Below are 24,122 nucleotides of genomic sequence, written 5' to 3'. Positions count from 1 at the left end.
CATAAAAATGGAAATAAATCAATAAATGCATCACTTTTTAAATGGAAAAATGTAATAGACATATTTTATTTTAGAGAGGGGGTTGCTCTTAAAATTGAGTTGAAAGATGATTGGTCGCCCCCACAAGTGAAGTGTCTAATAACACTTGAATGACTATTGGATAAAGAAAGCAGTTGAAAAAACGACAAAGAAAAGCAACTGACATTTTTTTTTATTTTAGAATATGAGTTAAGTTTTAAACATTTTTAAAACTTAATTCATATTTTAAAATAAACAAAACAATTAAATTAGTCAATACAATTTTAAACAAACAAATACATAAGAATTATAAATTATTAATAAAGAATATAAAATTTTAATAAAAAAAAGTAAGCATAAAAAATGTAAATAAATAAATCACTTTTTAAATGGACAGATAAATACACATATATAATAATAATACATTTATTTTATATAGCGCCTTTCAGAAAACTCAAGGTTGCTTTACAATAAAGTATATACAAATATATGTATATTAGCCTAATCTGTCCATATAAAAAGTGATTTACTTATTTACATTTTTTGTTTCAATTATTAAATTGATAACTAATCCTTCATTTTATTTTATTTTCGTTTTATCTCTCCATACTGACATACTTGAGTGGTTTTTTTTTTTGTTTGTTTGTTTGTTTGTCATAAATCTTTCCAAGGCCAATTCTAAGTCAAGTCCAAGTATTAATCTGTCTCAAATTGGAGTGAAATATTAAATCCCGATTAATAGTTGTGTATATGCTGCAGGTTAGTTTTATATAACTATATTATTTAGAGAGGTTTTCTTGTCAATTGAGCAATAATTGTCTAAAAGACATTATTTGAGGTTTTACTTGGTTGTTTTACTTGGAAGGTCATTTGATTTTAACTTAACTTTTGAGTATAATTTTTTGAGCAGAAAGTCTGCATGGAGAAGAATGTTCTCCAAATGTTGCAACATTATACTTAAAAGTTAAGTTTGAGTTTGTTCACAAGGCTCTAATTTGAAGATCAATTTAGTCAGAGATTGTGATTGCATTTCTGCATCTAATAAATGCTTTAAACCTAACCCAACCCTCACAAATTGATATTCACATGTTTCACTATATATGTGAGGACCTAAAACATGGACCTGAACTTTTCAAAACTGCAAACAACTGCAAAAAAAAAAAAGAAAAAAAAAAAAGAAAGAAACACTTCATGTTGTCATCCCAAGTCCAAGCAGTGACATTGACCACCGCCAGAGGGCGCGAGAAGCTCGTTTTCGTTGCTCCCGAACCGACTGAACACGGCGCGGTTCCCGTACACAGATCCCAAAACACTAAACAGGTGGTCATACACCGCCACACAGCGCCCGGCCGCCGCGATGAAACGGAACGGGTACCGATTGTAACTTCCAATAAGCCGTCAAGGTGCTGAACCAAAGATTATTAATGATCTGCGCATCAGAGCACTGGAGCCTTTGATCCCGAGTTTCCCTTGGATTCGGGAAGGTCTAAGGAGAGTTGGAACTATGAAAGTGACGGTGTGTTTTGGAAGAACTCGGGTCGTGGTTCCCTGCGGAGATGGCAACATTAAAGTGCACTGGCTCGTTCAGCAGGCCGCGATGCGGTACAGGAGAGCGATCGCTAAGGTGAGCTGCTGTTTCAGTGTATCCTCTGATTGTGCTTTGGAAACATAGTTGCGCCGGTGAGGGCTGCAAATATGGCGGTGTAGAGACGGAGTAAGTGAGCGGGGGAAGGGATTGGGACAGTCCGGACACTTCAACTCCACCGAAAAACGGATTTATTCACAAGTTAATAAAGCTTTGTGCGTTTTTAACCTCTTCTAATGCGTTGGGACGTCTTCTTTGTTCTTTATGTCTACAGCAGATTGCTAGAAACCAGTAAGAAATAGGGCAAATATGAAGTAGCCTAATATAAGAGAGAGCGAAGTTTACTCCACGTTTCAGACGTTATTACCCTACGTTGGGACCCTTTAGAAATGACATTATTTACCAGTGTGCAATATCATGGACAGTGACTTTGTTTACATGACGGGTTGCTGCAGCTGACGCGTCCTTATGCTATTTTTAATGAAAAAAAAAATCGTTTTGAACTTTTCTCATAATGTGTATGAGTCCTGCGCTTTGTTTCAATGAGTTAATGCGAGCTGCTGCTGCTGCTGCTAGGCTAACAGTGATCACTGTTTTATGACTTCTAAACATTTGTCACGTCTAAACCGAGTTACAACATATTTACACTATAAAGAGAGCGACGCGACAAAACCGCAACGCTGTCGTTGAGGAATCAACAAAGCTGTCTGTGTAGCGCGAGAAAGAGCTCACTGTCCGCGCGCTAGTTCTGGACGTTCAGCTTCGGTGATTAAACTGCAAGTTTAAAGAACAAAAAGTTTGCGTCAGTGTGTCTGTGGGGCGTTTGAGGTTCTCTCTCTCTCTCTCTCTCTCTCTCTCTCTCTCTCTCTCTCTCTCTCTATATATATATATACAGGGCGTAAAAATATATTAAGTCTCTATGTCATGTCAGACTAATAGAAAATGTTGTTTTACTCTACATAAGGGGTCGACCCCTCATGGGCGCTACCATGCTGAGATGGCATGATTCTTTTCTTTTCCTTACAAACCGGTTAAAGGTAGGGTAGGCAATTTTTTTTATAAACTCTTTTTGTTATACTGGTTGAATCTCTCCACACATCCTGATAGCAATCAATATTAGAAGTGATCTAAATATTAAAACATGTACATATATCTTCTGTGGAAGTCTCAGGACGAAAAAAATATTCGTCCAATCATTGCATTCGGTCCGAATGCAATGATGCGCTGTCCAACCTGCCTGTCAACAAATGTATTTCCATACCTCCCTGCACCCTGCTTGCCGGACATCAGGCAACATCAGCGCGTCCCGTAAGGCTATCCAGGGTTGCTGACAGACAGTCACCGAGTGCCACAAACAAACAGCAGCCGCCTTTTACAGTTCCCTCTAAACCAAAACAACAAGCTTACGCTGTGCTGTGTTCACGGCACCCCATGTCATAACCGTAATTTCGAGATGGCAACACGTGACGTTCTACCTGGAGCTTCAAGTCCTCGGACCCGGATTTATACGTTTCTTTGTCAACACCATCAATGCCGAAATAAATCTGCAAGTAGGATCTCTGTAAGTTGTTTAAGTTCATTATTATTGTAATGTTATGTGCTTAGTAGGCCTGTGGGATTAATCATAATTGATTTTCGTTTTTTGCCTTCCAACGATTATGAAAACAAGATAATCGATGTGAAACGATTATTGTGCCGCATTCCGTCCCGCGCACCTTGCTTTCCTTCACAGCGGTGCACTTCTGTTCCTCCCTAAAAGCTTAAACTTGACATCCAAATCAGCAAAATAAGTGAGTGTTGTAAAATGCAGTCTGTTGTTGCTAAACTGCGGGACGTGCTTGATATTAAACAGCGTTATTTAAAGCGCATTAAGCCGCGAAAGAGATACTGTTCCCTAGGCGGCCTCCTGTGCGCGCGCTCCGAGACGGGGTGGAATGTGCTTAAGCGAAGTATACTATGAGCTTCAGATACAGTACAGGCCAAAAGTTTGGAAACATTACTATTTTTAATGTTTTTGAAAGAAGTTTCTTCTGCTCATCAAGCCTGCATTTATTTGATCAAAAAGTACAGAAAGAAAATGTAATATTGTGATATATTATTACAATTTAAAATAATTGGTTTTCAATTTATTTCTGGTTTTCAAATTCAGCAAATTCAGCAAATTCAAAACCAATCACCGACAGGGGTGTGTGTTGTGAGGTTTTGCAAAACCTCACAACACCCACCCCTGTCGGTGATTGGTTGGAACACTATTTATTTTGGTTTTGAGTGTTGGTGAAACCAACTGTTTTTGTGAGCAGATCTCAGAGCCTAGGCTTCCTACAGAGACGCGTTTTTTTGACGGCTTGCTTATGGGGCGGGCAGCTAGCGGATCGTTAGGAAAGATTAGATGAATGTGATCATTTATGTTTGGGCCTTTTTTGGGCCTGAAATCGCTGATACAACCTTTAAAAATAGTAATGTTTCCAAACTTTTGGCCTGTACTGTACGTGCCTAAACAGTCAAATACACACAAAATTATGTCAAAATGCCGTCTTGACAAGTATTCTGTTAAACACAGTCTGTTTCCGAATGTTAAATAGTTGAGAAAGATAACGCATGTTGTGTAACAGTATATTGGATCCGTGCATAAATTCTTAAAGTGACAGAAGTCTAATATTCCTGCTGCTGTCATGTTAATAAAAGAACAAAAGACTAAGTAAATCACTCTCTGCTCTTGACTGAATTAGTTTTATAACTTTAATTCTAGCATTAATCTGTATTTAACTTCGTTGCGATTGAATCCAAGAATGTCAACAGTAGATGTGTGTCCGAGATGAAAATAGACGTTAACAGCTTGGACTTGTGTTTTGACCACCATTTTCACTAGTTGATCTCCCAGAATACCTCAAAGTCTGATTTGCGCCGGTGGGAAATCAGCATTCAGAATCAGCAGCACTTAGAGTAGGGGGCGGCAGTGGCTCAGTGGTTCATGTAGATTGTCTACAAACCGGAAGGTTGGTGGTTCAATCCCCGGTTCCACCTGACCAAGTGTCGAGGTGTCCTTGAGCAAGACACCTAACCCCAGCTGCTCCCGACGAGCTGGATCGCCTTGCATGGCTGACACCGCCGTCGGTGTATGAATGAGTGAGTGAATGGGTGAATGTGAGGCAATATTGTAAAGCGCTTTGGTGGCCATTGGGTCTGTGAAAGCGCTATATAAATGCAGTCCATTTACCATTTTTACCATTTAGAGTAATAGCGTTCAATACGCAGCTTTTAAAGTTAAATGATCCAAGGCCTGGAGATTCAGCTCGATATACAAAGGACGAGCAGGAGTGAGAGAGACAAAAGCATGTTTGTTCACATGAATAAATAATTTTCTCCTTTAGTAGCGAATGAGCAGAATAGTTTACATGTGTTTACAGTGCTCGCCACCTGTGAGTGTGTTTGTGTGTGGTGAAAGATTCAGTGTTAAATGAAAGTTATTGCCACTTTGTTTGCTATTAAAGAGAACATTGCTGTTGTATATGGCTGTGATGATGACAGTTGTTGTTATGATGTAGAGTTTTGTCATGATGATATAAAGTTTTATTGTAATGGAGCAGTTATTATAGTCTTATGGAGTGTTATTGTTATGGCAAATCAGATAATATGAAGTTAAGGATGGCCTGTATAAGAAGTTTGAGCCAGTTGACCCAACTATCAATTGTCCTGCGCTGAAAACGTAAACATTTGGAATTGTGATCTGTATATTGAACATTGTCGCTGATAAAAATGTCACCTAAGCTAAAGATAACTAGCTGGCTATATAGACCTTATGCGCCAGAGAAACAAGGGTGCCACCATCTTTAGAATATTGTCTTTTAACTTCCGTTTTTGCGGTCCCTCTGTATATTTCTATGGCATTGCTGTCCAGGAGTAATTAGCTTTTGAAGTGGATTTACTTAATGTAAAGTTAACGAAAGTTTTCATGAGGGTTGTAATGTTTAAAGCAGATGACTTAACAAATGTCAGTCGACCAGGAAGAAAACGAGCTGTTCATTAATAAAAATGCAAAAAAGCTGTGAAAATACAGTCCGGAAGTCAAAAGACAAGGAGCACAGTGCTGAAAAGGGGCGGAGCTACATAAGGTCCATAGAAGAGGCTTTGTCAAAAATAGCAAAAATTTCTGTAAGTCGCAGAAGCATCAGTTAGAATGGTTCGAAAATGATAAATCGCTGTATTTTCCAGCCAAAATGCTTCATTTACATCTGTCTTGAGGATACATTATAGCTCTAGTAGCCTAGGCTATAATTCCAGGAAAGATGGTTGAAATGGAAAAAATTGTAAAAAAAATTATCGTTTTGGTAACACTTTACAATCAGGTTTAATTTGTTAACATGAACTAACAATGAATGAACAATAATTCTATGACATAATTCTGTGACATAATCTCAGCATTTACTAATATATTTTAAAAATCAAATGTATCTTTTCAAATAAATGCTGTAAAAAATATTGTTCATTTAATTTCATGTTCGTTATTGCATTAATTAATGTTAACAAATGAGACATTTTTGTAATGTGTCATGGTCTCTATAATATGGTTTCTATAATTGTTTTATTTTATTTTGTAATTTTTTAAGCTTGTTTTCTTTTTGTTAAACAGTCAAATATTAAATAAACTTTAAAAAAAGGTAAAAAAAAACAAAAAAACAGTTCATATTAGATGGGGTCAGGTAAAATGTTGATGGGACAAGTACAACTCATAAAAATCCTTATTGTTGAGCGCCTGTGAGGCGTGGAGCGTTGTCATGGTAATTCGCTGATGTAATGCTGATTTGGAGTGTTGCTATTATTATGAGGGAAAACTAAAGTCAGTATGATGATGTGGCATGTTTGGGGTGTTGAGATCATTTGAGAAATTGTGATGGTGTGTGGGGTGTCGTTGAGACAATGTTGCCGTTGTGTGATGTTGCTTTATTACAAGGAAGTGGAGTGCTGTTGTGATGTAGCTGATACGCTGGTGTCCATTTAGTAGTTTATCAGAGGAAATGGAGTCATGTGAATAATTAAAAACGGTGTCTGTGCTCTGAGAGAGAAAGACAGGGACGGTGTTGGTGAATGTGTGATCTGCGGTGTCCTGGGTTCTGTTATATTGTCACTCTTTCCATTTGCTTTCCCCAAATACCTCTGCTACTCTTTAACTCCATTCAGCTCGCCTTTTTTTCTTTCTGCGCACATTGCTCTCGCTCTCTTTTTAGGTTCTAGGCTTTCAGCTGCTCTTTAAACCAAACACACAAACGAAGGTGTTCTGTGTGAGACTGTGGGGTTCGGTTTTAGGGCTGATCTGTTGTCTGGAATTATTATCCATCAGAGCACCAGCACACATTATTCCTGTCTGTTTATAATCTCTGTAAGTTTTAAATTTGAAGGGTTATTAGTCTGTGTGTATGTGTGTGCTGTATTGAATGGGCCCTATAATCCCTGTTTGGATCACAGTGAACTCAAATATGACAACAGATTTACAACAGAAATATGGAAAGGCATCAAACTGAAAACAAGGGCATTTAATGTAACCTTGTATATGAAATGGAGCTATCCCAGCTGATCACTCCTCTGGTCTGTTGCAGTGTGTTGGCAGGTTTTCAGACGCAAGTGTTCATGCAGCAGCTGTGCCATAGAACTGGATTCTGACTGTCTTTTTTTCATTATGGTGCCTTTTTTCTGTAATTTTGCTGTCGGCAGCTTCAAAATCTTTTTGTTGACATGCTGGTTGAGAAGTGCATGCTGCATAAGACAGAAATTGATCAAACGTTTTGTAGAATATTGGATTTCTATACATGTGAACGCAGAGGGAAGTACAGCATATTTCCCTCATTCAGTGATCATTCAGATCAGTGTGGGAAAGAGTCCGGGTCAAAATCTGCTAAAGGTTATTAATGGAACAACAGCTGTGATTTCACTATTGTTTACAACAGGATCTGCATTTTGTTATTAGCGACAATGAAAAACGACAACTTTGTGCATCAAAACCCCTTTTGTGGTACAAAAAAATTTTTTTTACTTGATTTTCAAAATTCAACAAATTTACAGTTCAGTCTCTGAGTAAAGTAATTTATTTCAGCCACGAAATAAACTTCATCATTCCATAAAATTAGTATAATGAACTACACAAAAAGCATTTTGAAAGTATTATATAAGTACCCAAAAAGCAAATACAGTTCACCCCTGGAATATTAGAACTAAAATCATCGATATATAACACATGATGATACGTTTTTAAATGATTTCTTACATTTAATTACCCATTAGCAGATTTTGACTCCTATAGATTGTTAATCACTGCTTTGATCAGATGACTTAATAAGCTCCAAATGAAGTTGATTGTCTGTCACTCATCTTACTGAGGGTGTCTGTAATCTCTGGGATGTGATTGAGTAGACGAAGGGCTCAGCTCTCACACTGACACAGAAAAATAGTTCCACAAGCCACAAGCCACTGAATTGTGAAAATAAGGGATTTTGTCCAATAAGGATCTAATAAAGAATTGCTTAAAAAAAAATTGAAAGCTATAATGGTTGTGATCTGAATATGACTGGGAGGAGCTCTGATTTTGATTTGATTGTTAATTGTGATTTATTTATTATATGCTCAATATCATAAATATCTTCATTTTAGTATGTGTGTGTGTGTATATATATATATATATATATATATATATATATATATATATATATATATATATATATATATATATATATATATATAATACATACATATACATACATATGTTACCGGCAAAGTGTGAAATCCCGGTATTGTATATAATGCCTGATGGTTTTTGGCAAAAATACATTACCTAATTCTATACATTACCTAGGCATTCTATAGAATGCCAGATTACACACTTTGCCGGTAACATATATATATATATACTATTTTTATTTTTGATTCTCTCTTTGTGTGTGTGTGTATATATATGTATATACATATACATGCTCATATATATATACACATACACACACACACACACACAGACACACACACACACATACATGTATATACACATACATACACATACACACACACACACACACACATATATATATATATATATTTTTTTTTTAATATTGATTACATTTTAAAACATTGATTAAATTAAGGTTTTATAAATGAAAATTATTAGACATGCTTTTTAGACATCCTACACAATTAGCATGTTCTTCTCTCATTTGAGAAAAGTGGTATGAAAACCCTGAAGAAGAAAGTTGCTGAAGCACCTCTATATTTATTCAACATGCTCACAGTGCTAAAACTATGACATGAATTTGATGTGAAACAATCAATTTAGTTTTGTACAATTTTAATAATAACATACAGTAAAATATATATTTTGTAGAAATGTTTATATCTATCTATCGATCTATAGATAGATAGATATTTGTATATGTATAATCTGTGTAGCTTTACCAGGTAACCTACTGAGGCCCAGGTCTCATTAGCATGGGGTTCTAGGTGATTCCCAATCCTCCTGACACAACTAGGCACTGCGCTCCAGGCCACCAGAGGTTTCGTCTTACCGTAAAGCTTGTATTTGTACTTATTGCTGTATAAAAGGAAAAAAAGAGAAAGAAACTTTTAGCTGAAGTACTATAACCTATAAGTGTGGATTGAAAACATCTGTCAGTTTACATTTTGAATGTTGTGTTTTTGTAAGGTTTTGTGGCATAGGAAAATCTTGACCTTGAGTTGTGATTGGCTTCCTCTTTTTTGGGGTGGGGGTGGGGTAGATCCTCCTATTTCTACTGGATCCTAGATTTCTCCACAGGGAATGACGCTGTTGGTGTACTAGATGTATTTTGGAAAACACAGTGTTAGTAAGTTCCCTGTGGAAAGAAACCCTCAGCCTGTTGCTAAACTTTCTTTGGAGAAACTCTCAGCTATAACCTTTCAGAAAACATTGGGAAAAACGTGCCTGTGGCGACATTTCTGATAAATATTATGTTGCGCTAACAAGCATGTTCAGTTTTATCCTAAACAGATGAACGTTGATCTGGCAGCATTTTATTAAGTTGGTTGTTCTACTTATTGCGGCAGTTTGGAAAGGAAATGTCCAGGTAATGCTTTTTGCATTTAAAAATAAGTACTTAACTTTCATAAACCTAACCAGTAATGTTAAAATCAAAAGTGAGATAAATACATTTTCTAAGCAACCATGTCGTTTTAGCTTCCTTCTTTGTTCGTGACTCATGTTTCACGGGATGTAATCGCAAATGCAGTGCTGTACCAGGTGAATTACAGAGCAAGCTAACTTACTACACCAGAAAAGCCATAGAAATGGAGCAGGTCATGTGGTGCAAATGTTAAACCATTACAAATCATGCACTTTGGTAAAAGGTTTAAGGTCATAACATTGTATTGTGCAATGTGCAAGGAACCGTGTGAAGTCTTTTTTACTTGATAATCTGCTCTTTTAATCTTAATTTGTGTGAGAAAGAATAAAAGTTGTTCTGTTGGTATTTATTTTTATTGCCACTAGTACAGTCCGATATATGTCGTACGTGCTACGAAGAAATTCGTTTTTTGCGATTGATTCGAATTTGCGCATTTACCACAGTAGCACGCTTGGATACAGGAGTTTTTGTTGTGTGCCTGTTTGTTTGTGAGGTTAATCTAAGGCTGCACGATTAACCGAATTTAAACCGGAATGTAAAATTAACTAATATCAGAGCGGATCGATCGGTTTGCAGTAAATGCTGCTCCATCTCTGCAAGTGCTGTGAATTTGAGTCACTTATAGCATGGCATTATAAGTATAATTTATTCTTATGAAAATACCCGAGTGTCTAGAAAAACACAGATAAAACAGTTATTGTTGAAATCATATTTATAGTCTTCATGTTTCATCAGTCAAAAAAACGTCTATATCTGCGTTTTATTCTGCTGCAGCAATCTCTGAATGTCTTTATCCATATAAATGATTTCCTGGAACATCATAAGTTTTATGACTTCTCCAAGTCTCACTTGTCAACTTTATGCGCAAGGAGGATGCCCTCCAGCTACGCGTATGAATGGAACAGATGTATTCACTAATGTGTTAAAAATAGGAAAAGTAATATTTTTCTCTAAAGAAATTTGGAGTAAACATATGCGATTGCGAATCCATAGGTTTTTCTCCTGTGTAGAGAAGGGAGTTTTTTTTGTCTCCCAGTGGATGCATGCGATTTCCTGACAAATGTTCCTGACAGTCACATATTTTTTTCATAATACTAAAAACTTTCTAATGATTTATAGGAAAATGAAGCAGTATTTTCAAGTGCTCAACCAAAACAGATGGATGTTGTTTGGATATTGGGCTTTAGAAACAAAACTAATTAAAATATTTTTAAAGTGCCCCTGTTATGGATTTTTGAAAATGACCTTTCATGTAGTGTGTAACATAGCTCTAAGTGAATGAAAACATCCTGCAAAGTTTTAAATCTGAAAGTGCACCGTATATAAAGTTATTGTCTTCCAAAAGTAAGAGTCGACTTTGAGTCAATGAACTGAATCATTTTTCAAACGAGTCATAAGCCGTTTCGTTGTGATGTCAAGACGAAACATTAGCATATTGCCTGCCCACTTATTGCGCGTGCAGACACCAGGGAAAACTTGAGCCTCAAACAGGCAGCTGATTCCTGTGGATACTGGATAGCATCATGTCGAGAAGACGCTGTGCTCTATAATGTGAAGGTAAAGCCAGTTTTTTTTCACTGCCCAAGGACAAGCATGTGAAGAATCAGTGGTTAAAATTAATCTTTACAACGATATCACAGCAGTATAATCCTAAACTTTTGCTGTGTTCCCTTTATTTTACTGACGACTTCTCAAATCTCGGAGTTCAATGCAGGATTCGCAAACCGCTTGCTCTTGAAAGATGGTGTTCAAAATACTTAGTTTTGAGTTTTATATTGTGTAGGTCTCCTGCTAACTGGCTAACTCACATTATTACTGTCTAACTGATATGGTGAAATCAATGTCATTGTTCGTTACTGTGTTTAGTTTACGGTGTAGGAAGCCTCAGGACAAGCAGAGCTGACGTTGTTTTGGCAATGGACTTTTTTGTTTCCGACACGCGCTGTACGCGGTAGACCAATCACAACAGACTGAGCTGTCTGGCCAACCATAGCAGAGCAGCTCATGGAAAGGAGGGATTTAGAGAGATTAGCCGCTTTCCGACCAAGTAGTTACAGGAACTTAGTTCTAGGAACTGTCCACTTCTAAACAGTTCTATCTATCTAAACACTCTCCCCCAAACTCGGTTTTGCTGTTTGCGTTCGCACTGGCCAAGTGAAGTGGCCATAGGAACTGGTAGGAGGGGTAAGGGAGTGACGCAAGCACAGTTATTAGATAGAACTGTTATAGAAAGTAGACAGTATATGAAAAAAAGTTTATTAGCGTATGCCGTGTGGTTGATGTCCAGTGTTGCTAGCTGGGCAGAAATACATAATCATGTTTGACTTGGTCCCCTCAAAGTTGCGTTGGATTTTCTCTTCAGCATAAAGGTTTAGAGACCCATTTATCACTGTTTTCCATGTTTGTATAGTTAGTTTCTCGAGTAAATATATAGGCTATAATCTGTGTGTTTACATTCTAGCTGTTTTAAAAATGGCGGGTGCTGGTGTTCCGCGTGCGTTCGGCCAATCAGCGTACACTAACGTCACGGATAGTTCCTATAGTGCTGGTTTAGACCCTACTCTGAAGTAGGACCTAAATTAGTTCCTCCAAATGGAGTTCCTAGAACTAAAATCGTTCCTAGTTCCTGCGGTGCGAACACGCCGACATTCGGGTACTTTAGCCAATAGTTCTAGGAACTGTGAAAAGGTTCCTCCGGTTGGAAAGCGGCTATTGATTAATCTGACGAGTCGTTGAATATGTGGTGATGTGCAAATGTATTTTATGAGAAAATTAATTTTGAGAATTTTATTTTTTTGCTTTGATGCATGTAAACCTGTTGTAGGAGACTCCAAAACAACATTAGGAAACTTTAAAATAGCATAATAGGGGCACTTTAAGCAGATGGTTGCGCTCCTGCAGTCTGCCATTTTTGGCAAATAAAAAAAAAGTGTTTTTTCTTGTTAGGGTTTGTATTTTGTGTGCCCTGTGTGGAACATTAATGTCTTTTTTCAGTTACATTTTGAACTGATGAACTAGTGCTATGAGCAAAAACATTAACGTACAGCCCTGGGTATAGGTAAATGTTTTGCATATGTTAAGAGAACACTTAAATAGCTGTTAAATTTACAGAGACTATTTCAGATCTAATGTGAAGAATTGGGTGAATTTATGGATAGAGTTATGACATTTATGGATCATCTTTCTGTACTTGAAGGCATTCTTGATATCACTGCAAGTCGTGGCCAATTGTTACAAAGTAAAATTGTGTTTTAAACCCCACAGCACACAACTGACATAAATGCACAGTATACCTGTAAAACAGCAGATCTCAGCACTGCTGTGGGTCACATACACGGATGAGTTCATTGGTTCAATGCTTCTTAAAGTGACAGTCACACATTATAGATAGGCAGCACAGACCCACGTGATTAAATTGGTTAGTTGTCAAACATTCAGTAAGTGTCTGTTTAGGTGTAAATGTCAGAACGACCCTGCACCTTCTGTTTAGGACACATATGACTTTGTATGTTATTTACAGTAATTTCCATTTCCATTTATTTTCTTGCAATAAGCTGTGATTACTACACTAACAAATATCATGGTGTTAGTATGTATCAGTGTGAACTATAACCAAAACTCTCTTGAAATTTGCAGATATAAAGCAAGACCTTATTTTGTCCAGTTATGAACATTTGTTACTAGTTTTGACAGGTAATGCTGTTCTTTTGGGTACATATTCAGAATTGTGTCCCCAAAAGTGTGGCAAAGCCTGCCCATACAAGTGAACACTGTGTGTTTGTGCAAGTTGTTTATCTGGGCGCCAAGCTATTCTGAATAGCATGAGATCCACAGAGGGGTATTTCAGGCTGCATGAAGCTCACGAAGGACTTATTCCTCAGGAGACGGCTTTTAGCAGCACGGTTTTTGCATTTGTGTGAATCTCCCGCTGTGCGTGTGTGTGTGTGTGTGTGTGTGTGTGCGAGAGAGGGAGAGATGGAGGGATTGTGTCTTTATATGGTCGTGTCTGTAAGATCTTTGTCATGATATTTAAAACATCAGCTCTAATGTCGCTGGAATAGTCAAAGACGGCAGCTTTCTGCTATAAGCAGCTTCAAGTGTTTGTATAAACACACAGGATTCAGTGTGTATACAGGTGTTTCGTCAGCTATATGGGCACTTTTATGTCCCAGAGGCTCATTTCTATTAAAACTAACAGATTTAACATTTTTCTTTTTGTTATATGAAGGTCACATTAAAACGTAGAAACTTTATGTTGGTATACTTTTCAAATGCTTTTTAATGTATGAATCGGGATGCACAATATACTGATGCCATGTCAGTTGATTTAATTGTGCACGCTCATTTTCCCTCCATGTTTTTACATTTAGATGACCTTTTTTTGTCATCTAATGCTTACTTGAAGTTATTCTTTAAAAACACAAATAATTTTACGCTCTTAAATGTAAATTTTGCAGATCTCAAAATTAATATCCATTTTTCATACTGTACATTATAATATTGTAATGCCTAAATTCACTTGTTTAAATTCACATTTAAAACAATTGCCTTTAGTTTTTAGTGTTTATTTTTAATTTATGGCGACAAAATTGTGAATTTTTATCGGTTTGTCTGTCTTCGGCCATAATAGTTTATGAGTATTGGCTAGTTTTAGTGCATCCAATATGTATTCAATCTCAAATATAAAAATCCAAAAAAGAGTGAACTTTTGAAACGTTTATTTTCTGAAAATATTTTACACAAATTGTAAATGTCCCCGTTTTGCTACTAATAAAGTTTTTGGAGAAATTTCTGCGCTTGGTCAAGATTTTCAGTGAATTACGACTTGAATTTTCTTCGCCACGCAAAATGTAACAACAACGCATAATTCATAGGCTATATGATGCTTTTGGGTCTTTTTTGCAGCTTGACACCCCCACTCCTCACTCACTTTTATTAAGTGACTGGGATATTACTAAATGACATTTTGTGTTCCACAGGAGAAAAAGTAATTTGTGTTTTGATCAACCTGTTTAAATAATAACAAATTTATCGTTTTTGAGTGAGCTGTCCCTTTAATATTGTGTTTCTGTGCTGAACCTGTGACTGGTTTTACAAGGTTAACAGTCATTTTGTGAGTCTGTCCTTCTGCCTGCAGATCCAGCTGAAGACAGAATGATGAGTGTTAACACACTTTCTATTTTTAACTCTTAGACGAGGCATTAATGGATGTGACTTAATTGAGTCTAGCTGAAATGAGTTTGACTGTGTGTGTATGTGCGCTCTGGGGGAGAGCAGCTCGGGTGGAGAGCGAGTTTATGGGTTCATTCATTGTCATCTGTTCTGAAACATTGGACAAAGAAAGACCGAATGAAAGAATAAAATGCAGAAATCTGAAAACATCAGACAGCATTGTGTGTGGGTTATGTAAGAGTGCAGCTGTGCTACAGGGATTTGCTTCACTGTGCTGGTGTACAGATATGCTTATGAAAGGGAGAATGGGGCAAAGGTATAGAGATTTACAAGGTGTTTTAAGCCTTGGTTGTTAAGTTTGAATTAATTACTGGTTTTGCAGATTAATTAATAAATAGCCTAATTGTTTAAAGGATTCACTGTGAAAAAGCTCCCAAATCAGGATAACAAGGAAACATTTTATTTTATTATTGAACTGAACTTGCAAACACAAGGTGGTTTATTCATTATTATGGCGATGTGAAATACTTTATTGCAGATTTTATTGTACACTCTTAAAACTAAAGGTTCCAAAAAGTTTTTTTTTTTTTTTGCAGTGATGCAAAAGAAGAATCCTTTTTGGTTCCCCCAAAAACCTTTCAGTGATCAATTCTGAAAAGATCTATTTTTGTATTCGTGTAAAGGACTTTTATCCACTATAAAGAACCCTTTGTGGAATGGAAAGGTGCCATCATGGATGTTAAAGGTTCTTCATGGAACCATAAGCTTCTTTACCTTTTCCACAGTTCCTAGAACTAGGCTATAGAGCTGGTAAGTCCCGCCCCTTCCGCAAAACCCCGCTGGACCTCAAAGTTGAAAAACCGTCAATGCAAGTGAATGGGAAAAAATAATTATTTTCTGGTCCCGTTAGAATTGTGCCATGAATGTGAACATATGTTGTCTGTGAATTTTTTATATAACTTTTCGTGTAAAGAATGATACAATTTAGCGGGTAGAAGTTTGATACAGTTAGATTTTGTGTGAGAGCACTTTGTGGACTACAACTCTCGACGCGTTTGAAACATCAACACCACTAGCACACGGACACTAGCTCACGGATCCCGCTAAACATGGCTGTGTCTTTGGTGCACTTCACCGCCTTCTTTCAGGGAGAGGACAAAATCATTGAGGTTGGTGAAAACCACGGGTAAGTCAACTTTATGGGGTGACGTCACATAGGCGACATGTAGTCTTTCTCGTTATGTCTTTTCCACAACTACTAGCTGAAGAATCATACCATATACTGTCAAACTCGTAACATGAAAAGTTATATAAAAAATTCACAGACAACATATGTTCACATTCATGGCACAATTCAAACGGGACCAGAAAATAATTATTTTCTCCCATTCACTTGCATTGACGGTTTTTCAACTTTGAGGTCCAGCGGGGTTTTGCGGAAGGGGCGGGACTTACCAGCTCTATAGGCTAAAGTACCCGTATGTTCCTGCGGTGCGAACATGCTGACTAGGAACGACTTTAGTTCTAGGAACTCCATTTGGAGGAACTAATTTAGCTCCTACTTCAGAGTAGGGTCTAAACCAGCACTATAGGAACTACCTGTGACGTTAGTGTACGCTGATGACCGAACGCACACAAAACACCAGCACCGGACATTTTTAAAACAGCTAGAATGTAAACACACAGATTATAGCCTATATATTTACTCCAGAAACTAGATACAAACATGGAAAACAGTGATAGATGGGTCTCTAAACCTTTATGCTGAAGAGAAAATCCAACGCAACTTTGAGGGGAACAAGCCAAACATGATTATGTATTTCTGCCCAGCTAGCAACACTGGACATCAACCACACGGCATACGCTAATAACTTTTTTTTCATATAGTGTGTACTTTCTATAACAGTTCTATCTAATAACATGTTAAACAGTACTGTGTTCGACAGATCGCTAACTAATAAACACAGAGAATGCGAGCATTGTTTGCTCTGGCGTTCTCAGCGCCGTCAAAATAAAAGTCAACGTGCTTGCGTCACTCCCTTACCCCTCCTACCAGTTCCTATGGCCACTTCACTTGGCCAGTGCGAACGCAAACAGCAAAACCGAGTTTGGGGGAGAGTAGTTCTTACAACTGTTTAGAAGTGGACAGTTCCTATAACTAAGTTCCTGTAACTACTTAGTCGGAAAGCGGCTATAGATGCCAATAAAGAACCTTTATTTTTAAGAGTGCAGGTTTGGGATTAGTTGCGTTTTCACAATATTCAGTGTGTAATTTTGATATTTATGCTTTACATTTTTTCCCCCGACTATAATTTCAGCCAAAAGCTGAAAGAATATAAGACGGAGAGATTCGACCTGTCCTGGAATGACCATTGGACTGTACTTTATTTATTTATTTATTTTATTTTTTATGAGGGAGTAAGTTGCACTGACCGCACACATATCTTTTTTTGTGATTATAATATGATTATAAGGGGGTGTTTACACAACACTGTTTCCAACTACAAATGGAAAACTTTTTAATGCGATTTGGCCATTCATTTACACAACAACAGTGTTTTGGGGGGAAATGGGTCTCAAAGTGCAAGTTTTTGAAAACGTTACCCTTATCGTCTACCGTTATCGAATTTGTGAAAACGTTGATGTCATGCATTGCGTATGCGTATTACATGTTCAGACTAGCTTTTCTTTACAAAGTGACATTGTCAACTACTGGCATTTTTTGTCATTTTCATGGATCTGTGTGAATGGGGATAGTTTCGACCAGAGGTGTGGACTCGAGTCATGTGACTTGGACTCGAGTCAGACTCGAGTCATGAATTTGATGACTTCAGACTCGACTCGACAAAATGTACAAAGACTTGCAACTCGACTTGGACTTTAACATCAATGACTCGTGACTTCACTTGGACTTGCGCCTTTTGACTCGAGAAGACTTGCTACTTCCCATGAAAACTGGGGAAAAAACGTTCACACCCCGCTCTGTTTATCTGCATCTGTGAAAAAATGTGCACCACCTGTATGCATGCAGAGAGCGCGCGCGCTGCCTGCACGACATCCAATCACTGTAGTCCCACGTTGTTTTGATTCGACAACATCTAGGCAGGCACATTGCAAGACAACCAATGAAGCGCAACAAGCACAACGCATGCTACGAATTTGAACGAATGATAAGCACCTTATTGGATGTAGCCACACATCCATTTTTTTTCTCACGCACAGAAAAATCGCGAAGCAAAGAGGACACGGAGACCGACAGACTTGACAGAGCAGGTTAGTTATGATATAAAAAAATCTCTGCTCTCAGATTCTGTCACTTTTATTACGAAATTCAGACAAATACCGTTTTGGCGCTTGTAAATGTGACACGACAGATCCCTAGCGGCACGTGAACCGATCATCTCTAGCTGATAGTAAATAACGTTAAACACGAATGAACACTTTTGAAAGATACAGTACAGCTTACCGAAATGTATATTCCTCATACATAATATCGAGCCATCAATCAAAGGGGTCAATAAAACAGATGGAGAACAATTATGTCACATAACATTTACCTCAGGAAAGCATTTAATGACCATAATATAGGCACGATAGTTGGCTAGAAAAAAGAGCTATAGAGAGTATTTTGCTAAATATGTGTACTATTGCATGTTTATTATATTTTTACTTATATCATTAAATAAAGTTGTTATTATAATAAAAAAATGCATTATATTTAATTTGAGCTATTTTTAACCTTAAATAATACTGCCAGCTGATAGGGCTTTCTGTATGTTTACAGCATTAGGTGAGTTGTTTTTTTCTTGAGAAAAATGAATGCCTATCTTGTGTAGCCTACCTAATATTTATCCAAATGAGTCAATATTAAATCAAATCATAATAATTGAATTGAACTGAAATAATAAAAAAGCGTAGCTTACCAGAAATTGAACCATGTAAACATTGTAACATGTTGTCACTAAACCTAATAAAATTCAGTTTAGTTACTAAAATGTTTTGACAATACACTTATTGTGATGCAAAAATTACAATTATTAATAATTGCATCACAGTTGCACCTAGGGGTGTGACAGTTAGTATATAACCGTGAGACCGACGGTTATAGTTGAACACCATCATTAGATCTATATAACCGCCAAAACCGTGTTATTAAAATATATTTTACAAAAAAAATTTTTATCATAGAGAATGTTTAAATACTAATTAAAAACAAATGTTAACAGTCTGTGTTATTAATGGTCTACGTCGTTTCCAACTGTATTTGATTCTTTGCCAATGACCCCCTGACCAACCCAATTATTTTAGATAGAAATAAAAGCTATGATATAATGATATGCCATCATTATGAGATTTATTAAACAAATGAAAAACATTTGCAATTATAAACATTATGCAATGAACATTTGCAATCGGGAGACATGGTTTTTACCACTTAATGAAGTTTTGTTTTGTAAATCGTCAGACATGATTTTTACCACTTCATTAAGTTTTGCTTTGTAGAAATCCTTTCTTTAAAGCGAAGTTCCTTTTGTACAAATTGTATCTTAATTTTAATAAATGTTTCATCAACCAATAGGCTCTATGTACGATCGCTTCCGCGTTTTGTCTTAGCCCGCCCAGTTACATCCGGTGCTGCGTCAGAAGCCGTTTTTGCATTAGGTGGAGATAATGGCAAATTACACTCGCTGTTTACAAAAACTTCCTGCGGTTAACGTGAATGATGTTAACAATATTGTGAGGCAGTTAACTGTCACACATATGAGTAAGATAGAGAAGTTCTTTAAATTACAAATTTCAAGCTACATCAACAACTTTGAGGGTGAGTATTCTCTCATATCGCAAAAAAATCCGACTAGCGAATCATTTTCTAAAATCGTTGTCTCCGTTTCTGAGAAAATGAATTTTATTAAAGTGAATTGTCCTATAGAACGCGCTATGCGGAAGTAAAGACGCCGGCTGAGATCCTACCGGAAATACGTTAGCAGCGTTCGTGCATAGAGCCTATTGCATGTATTTAATAATTAAAACCTATAGGAGACAATAAATAACCGTGACATTGAGGCTCCGATGCGCCGCGTTCACTTGCATTGCATTGTGAAGCTGAACTAGAGCGCATCTCATCGTAAATGAATGAAACTCAGCGGAGGCCTCATACATTAGCATTAAATATATTTGCTGCATCCTTTCTAGAACAGACAAGGGCAGTCTTGCGGCTTTGAAATCTGGTCAAAAAAAGTTGGTGCGGATGATGAGTTTTGTGATGCGGTTGCGGATGAAATAATACACCATCCGCGTATCTCTATTGATAACAACATTGAACACTACACAAATATTACTTTTATTCCCCCCCCCCCCGACAGTTATGTTATGAACCGTCACATTTAACTCACGTCATAACCGTCATCACCAAATCTGAAACCGACACACCCCTAGTTGCACCCATCTCCCCCCCCCCCTTCCTTCCTGTTCAGCAGAAGAAATAAATTCATGTGAATTTTTTTGTGAAAATTAAATTTTCTGTTTTTTACTGTATTTGATTAATGTCATTGTATAAAAAGAGGTTTAAAAAAATACAAATCTTACAGACATACATGATTTGTATGCATTTTATTTCTGTGGTAAGACGACTTGAAATGACTCAACTAAAATGGTAGGACTTTGGACTCGACTTGAGACTTGTTGGCTTTGACTTTTGACTCGACTCGGGACTTGCCTCATCTTTGACTCGACTTGACTTGGGACTCGAGGGCAAAGACTTGAGACTTACTTGTGACTTGCATAACAATGACTTTGTCCCACCTCTGGTTTCGACAATGTTGTCCTCTGTATGCAAAACTTTTTAAAAACCCAAATGGAAAACTTTTTTGTTTTTAGTACATCGCTGTCGTGTGAACGAAGTCTCTGTAGAGTCATGTAGCTGCTTGAATCACTTCTCGAATCTAATGAAATCTATTCTCAAATTTAATCTCATCAGTCGAATGTTTTCTCCCTGAATCAAATCTGCAACTAAAATGAATCCCGTTATTTTGAATCTCTTTTCAAATTGAATCTTCTCAAATGTCCTTTCCTGTTGAGTCTTATTCAATTTTATATGTTGAATCTTATTAAAATGAATCTTTTTTTTTAAATGATTCAAATCTCCAATTGAAATCAATCTCCAGTCAATTTTAATTGAATTTTGTATAGAATTTCAACGTTAAAGGATCACGTCAATGAATCAAATTATGCCTTTTTGAACTTTTTTTTCTTCTGTTTTTCAGTTCACAAATGCCTTTATTATCGGTTTATTATTTTTTGGTTCCGAATGTGCCTTTGTTTTTCTATGTAAACACACTAGACTGATGTCTTTGACCATTGCACTCACAGTGACACCGTGTTCTCCGCGGCAGTAAAAGAAGTTCAACTTGTAAAAAACACGTCTCATGTTTTTAACCGCAACAGTGCGCTCTGTGTGAATGGGCCCTTCTCTGTTTTGCTTCAGTGACAGGTCTTGCATTTTACCTGGCTCTTTTTTTTACCTGATGATACTACATCATCTCTCCTGTATCCAAAATATTCCCAAACCATGGATGTTGATTTCTCTTGGCCAAGTCCTTATCCTGTCCTGAATTCACCTTCCCTGTTTCTGTGCTTTCTTCCATGTCGTAACAGTAAACCCACTCTCTTCTGTTCTCAACTAGATTTAGGTGAGAAAGCACTGACGGAAAAATCATGCTTATACATCTCGTTTTATTATGATTTCCATGAATCGCACGGCCCTAATTACTGTGTATTTTACTGTATCACATGCTGTCTGTTGTCATAACTCTGCAAACACTCTTAACCAGCCTTTGAAATACATGGCATTTTTTTTGTTTCAAAATGTGCAAACAACGGTAAGGACACATTCCTTACTGTGTTTTTTTTTGGTCACATTTTGAAATATTTCAGATGCCCGCATACCTCTTTAGAGTAAACACTCATTAAGCCAAACATGAGTGTGTGTGTGAGTTTGCAATGTTAAATGACTCTTATTTCCTGTATCCTGCAGAAAGAGAGCCAGTTTGTTGAAAAAAGAGGCTTCATAAAGACTCTTTCTCATGAAAACACTTTGCTCTCTGTTGGTGGAGACTGACGTTCCCTTGTTTGAGTTAGCGGACATGTGCTTTCTCTGTCTAGAGATTTTACCAAGCTTTATTAGCATCATAAGTGAGGGATTACATTACCAAAGCATTAATAAACATCCCACACATATACACCCACACAAACAGCGTAAAGTAAGTTTGAATATCCGGTTGCTGTGTGCATGTCTCTCCTCCTCGGATGCTCAATAAGACATGGACTCTCCGGTATCAGATACACTCACTTGTCTTTAAAGGCACAATGCTCTCAGCTTACACACACGGGTCTTTCTGAGAGTGAACTTCTCACGTTACTGAACGCGTCCTCGTTTAGGACTGTTTGCTTTGAGCTGAGAGGAAGAAAGGAATGAAGAGAAGGAGACAGAAAGCGTGTTTAGCTGGGTCTGTTCTCTTTTGTGCGTGGAGAAAGATAGATCGTGATGTTTAGAGATGTGGAAGCATCACTTCTCTCTGCAGAAGAGACTCAGGGAGGAGAAGGGCTGGGCTAAGCAGGTAGAGTCAGCGCTGATTGGTTCATAACCTTGTTACGTTGTGACTCGTGACTTTTGATTGGCTATAGCGTAATGAATCGTTTACTTATTTGTTGTTTTGACTCCGTGGTGAAACTGTATTTATGCTCTAATGATGTTTAAATGCATTTATTAAAGGTGCTTGTTGTTGTTTTAAACCGCTAAACTTTGGCACGTTACACCTGTGGCGTTTGTGCTGTAGACGTGCTCAATTTCTTTTCTCCGCATCTTAAACACTTCATAAAATCAAATTATGGAGTTTTGTGGCTTTCAGGTTTTCTCCATAAGTTGACCCACCCAGCACTACACAGATTTTTGCCCAATAAATATTGTTATTTTTACTTGTGTTAATTTGTATTATTTTTGATTTTTATTTAAATTGATGTTGTTATTGTTGTTATTATTATTATTATTATTTGTTATTATTGAGGATTATAATTATATTAATAATGGTCTCTATGATTTTTTTGGTCACTACAGTTATATGCCTAATTTAATATTTAAAATGGTAATAGTAATAAAACATATTTATATAAAATAATAATTTTACTATTGAAAATGAATAGTCATTATACTTATTATTATTTATATAAAATATGATTTTAATAGTATTACTTATTCATTAAATAGTAGTAGTAGAAATAATAATAATCAATATATAAGTAATTTTAAATTCATATTTTTTATAAATACATACATACTATTATACAGTAAGTTACTTGAAATATATTTTGATTTTTCCTTTCAATTTATTAAGTTTAAAACTTGCCGTGTTAAATTATTTAAAATTTGTCTTCATATTTCATTATATAAAATATTATGAATTTTATTATTGATATTATTGAAAATTATCACCTTTTTATTATTATTATTATTATTATATATTATTTGTATTTATGTAAAATATGATTTAATTATTAAATATGACTTTAAATTGAATTGAATATTATGTTATTATTTTTGTTTCTGTTACAGGCCCCCTGACTGGAAAATGTTTCATTTTTGATTGACAGATGTTGCTGTCCAATAATTCAGTTCATGTTCTCTGTGACTTTGAACTTCAGTTGCTCTCTGCTGTCTGTCACTCTGTGTGTGTGTGTGTGTGTGTGTGTGTGTGTGTGTGTGTGTGTGTGTGTGTGTGTGTGTGTGTGTGTGTGTGTGTGTGTGTGTGTGGAGTTGAGTGGTTATAATGATGACCCGTGTGTGTGTTGTTCTGTCTGGGTGATGGTCTAGATTCAGGTGCATTATCCTGATTAGTTAAACCTTCATTATGTGTGTGTGTGCTCTTCCTCATTGATTAGAGTGTCCTGTATCTGATGGAGTCTGTATGTGTATAGTGTGTTTAAGGTCCTGCTGGGGTGTGAATACTTTCACTTTAGTTCAAGTCAATCAAAAGTTGAACTTGTTCTCTCTGCCTCTCTCTCTCAGGGTGAAGAGTACTGGGTTCAGGTGTACCGACTGGAACACGGTGATGGAGGAATTCTGGACCTGGATGATGTTCTGTGCGATGTGGCTGATGACAAAGACAGAGTGAGACGTGCATTCTCTCAGTCAAACACACACACTCACACACACT

At 36.8% G+C, this 24,122-nt stretch overlaps 1 protein-coding gene across 1 annotated transcript in view; it reads left to right on the top strand.

Moving 5' to 3' along the window:
- Nucleotides 1-1,299: 1,299 nt before the first annotated feature.
- Nucleotides 1,300-24,122, top strand: part of pard3ab (par-3 family cell polarity regulator alpha, b) — a gene marked incomplete at its 3' end in the record, with an annotated part of 60,836 nt that continues 38,013 nt past the window's right edge. Inside the window, exons 1-2 of the mRNA XM_081375612.1 lie at nt 1,300-1,642; nt 23,975-24,076. Of these exons, the coding sequence (XP_081231738.1) occupies nt 1,523-1,642; nt 23,975-24,076 (222 nt within the window). The 5' untranslated portion in view covers nt 1,300-1,522. The remainder of the gene's footprint in view (nt 1,643-23,974; nt 24,077-24,122) is intronic.

Source organism: Scardinius erythrophthalmus (assembly GCF_964197995.2).
Source record: "Scardinius erythrophthalmus genome assembly, chromosome: 9".
NCBI classification, from domain to species: Eukaryota; Metazoa; Chordata; class Actinopteri; order Cypriniformes; family Leuciscidae; genus Scardinius; species Scardinius erythrophthalmus.
Note: the sequence above shows the minus strand (reverse complement) of the source record. Positions and strands in the feature narration are given on the sequence as shown.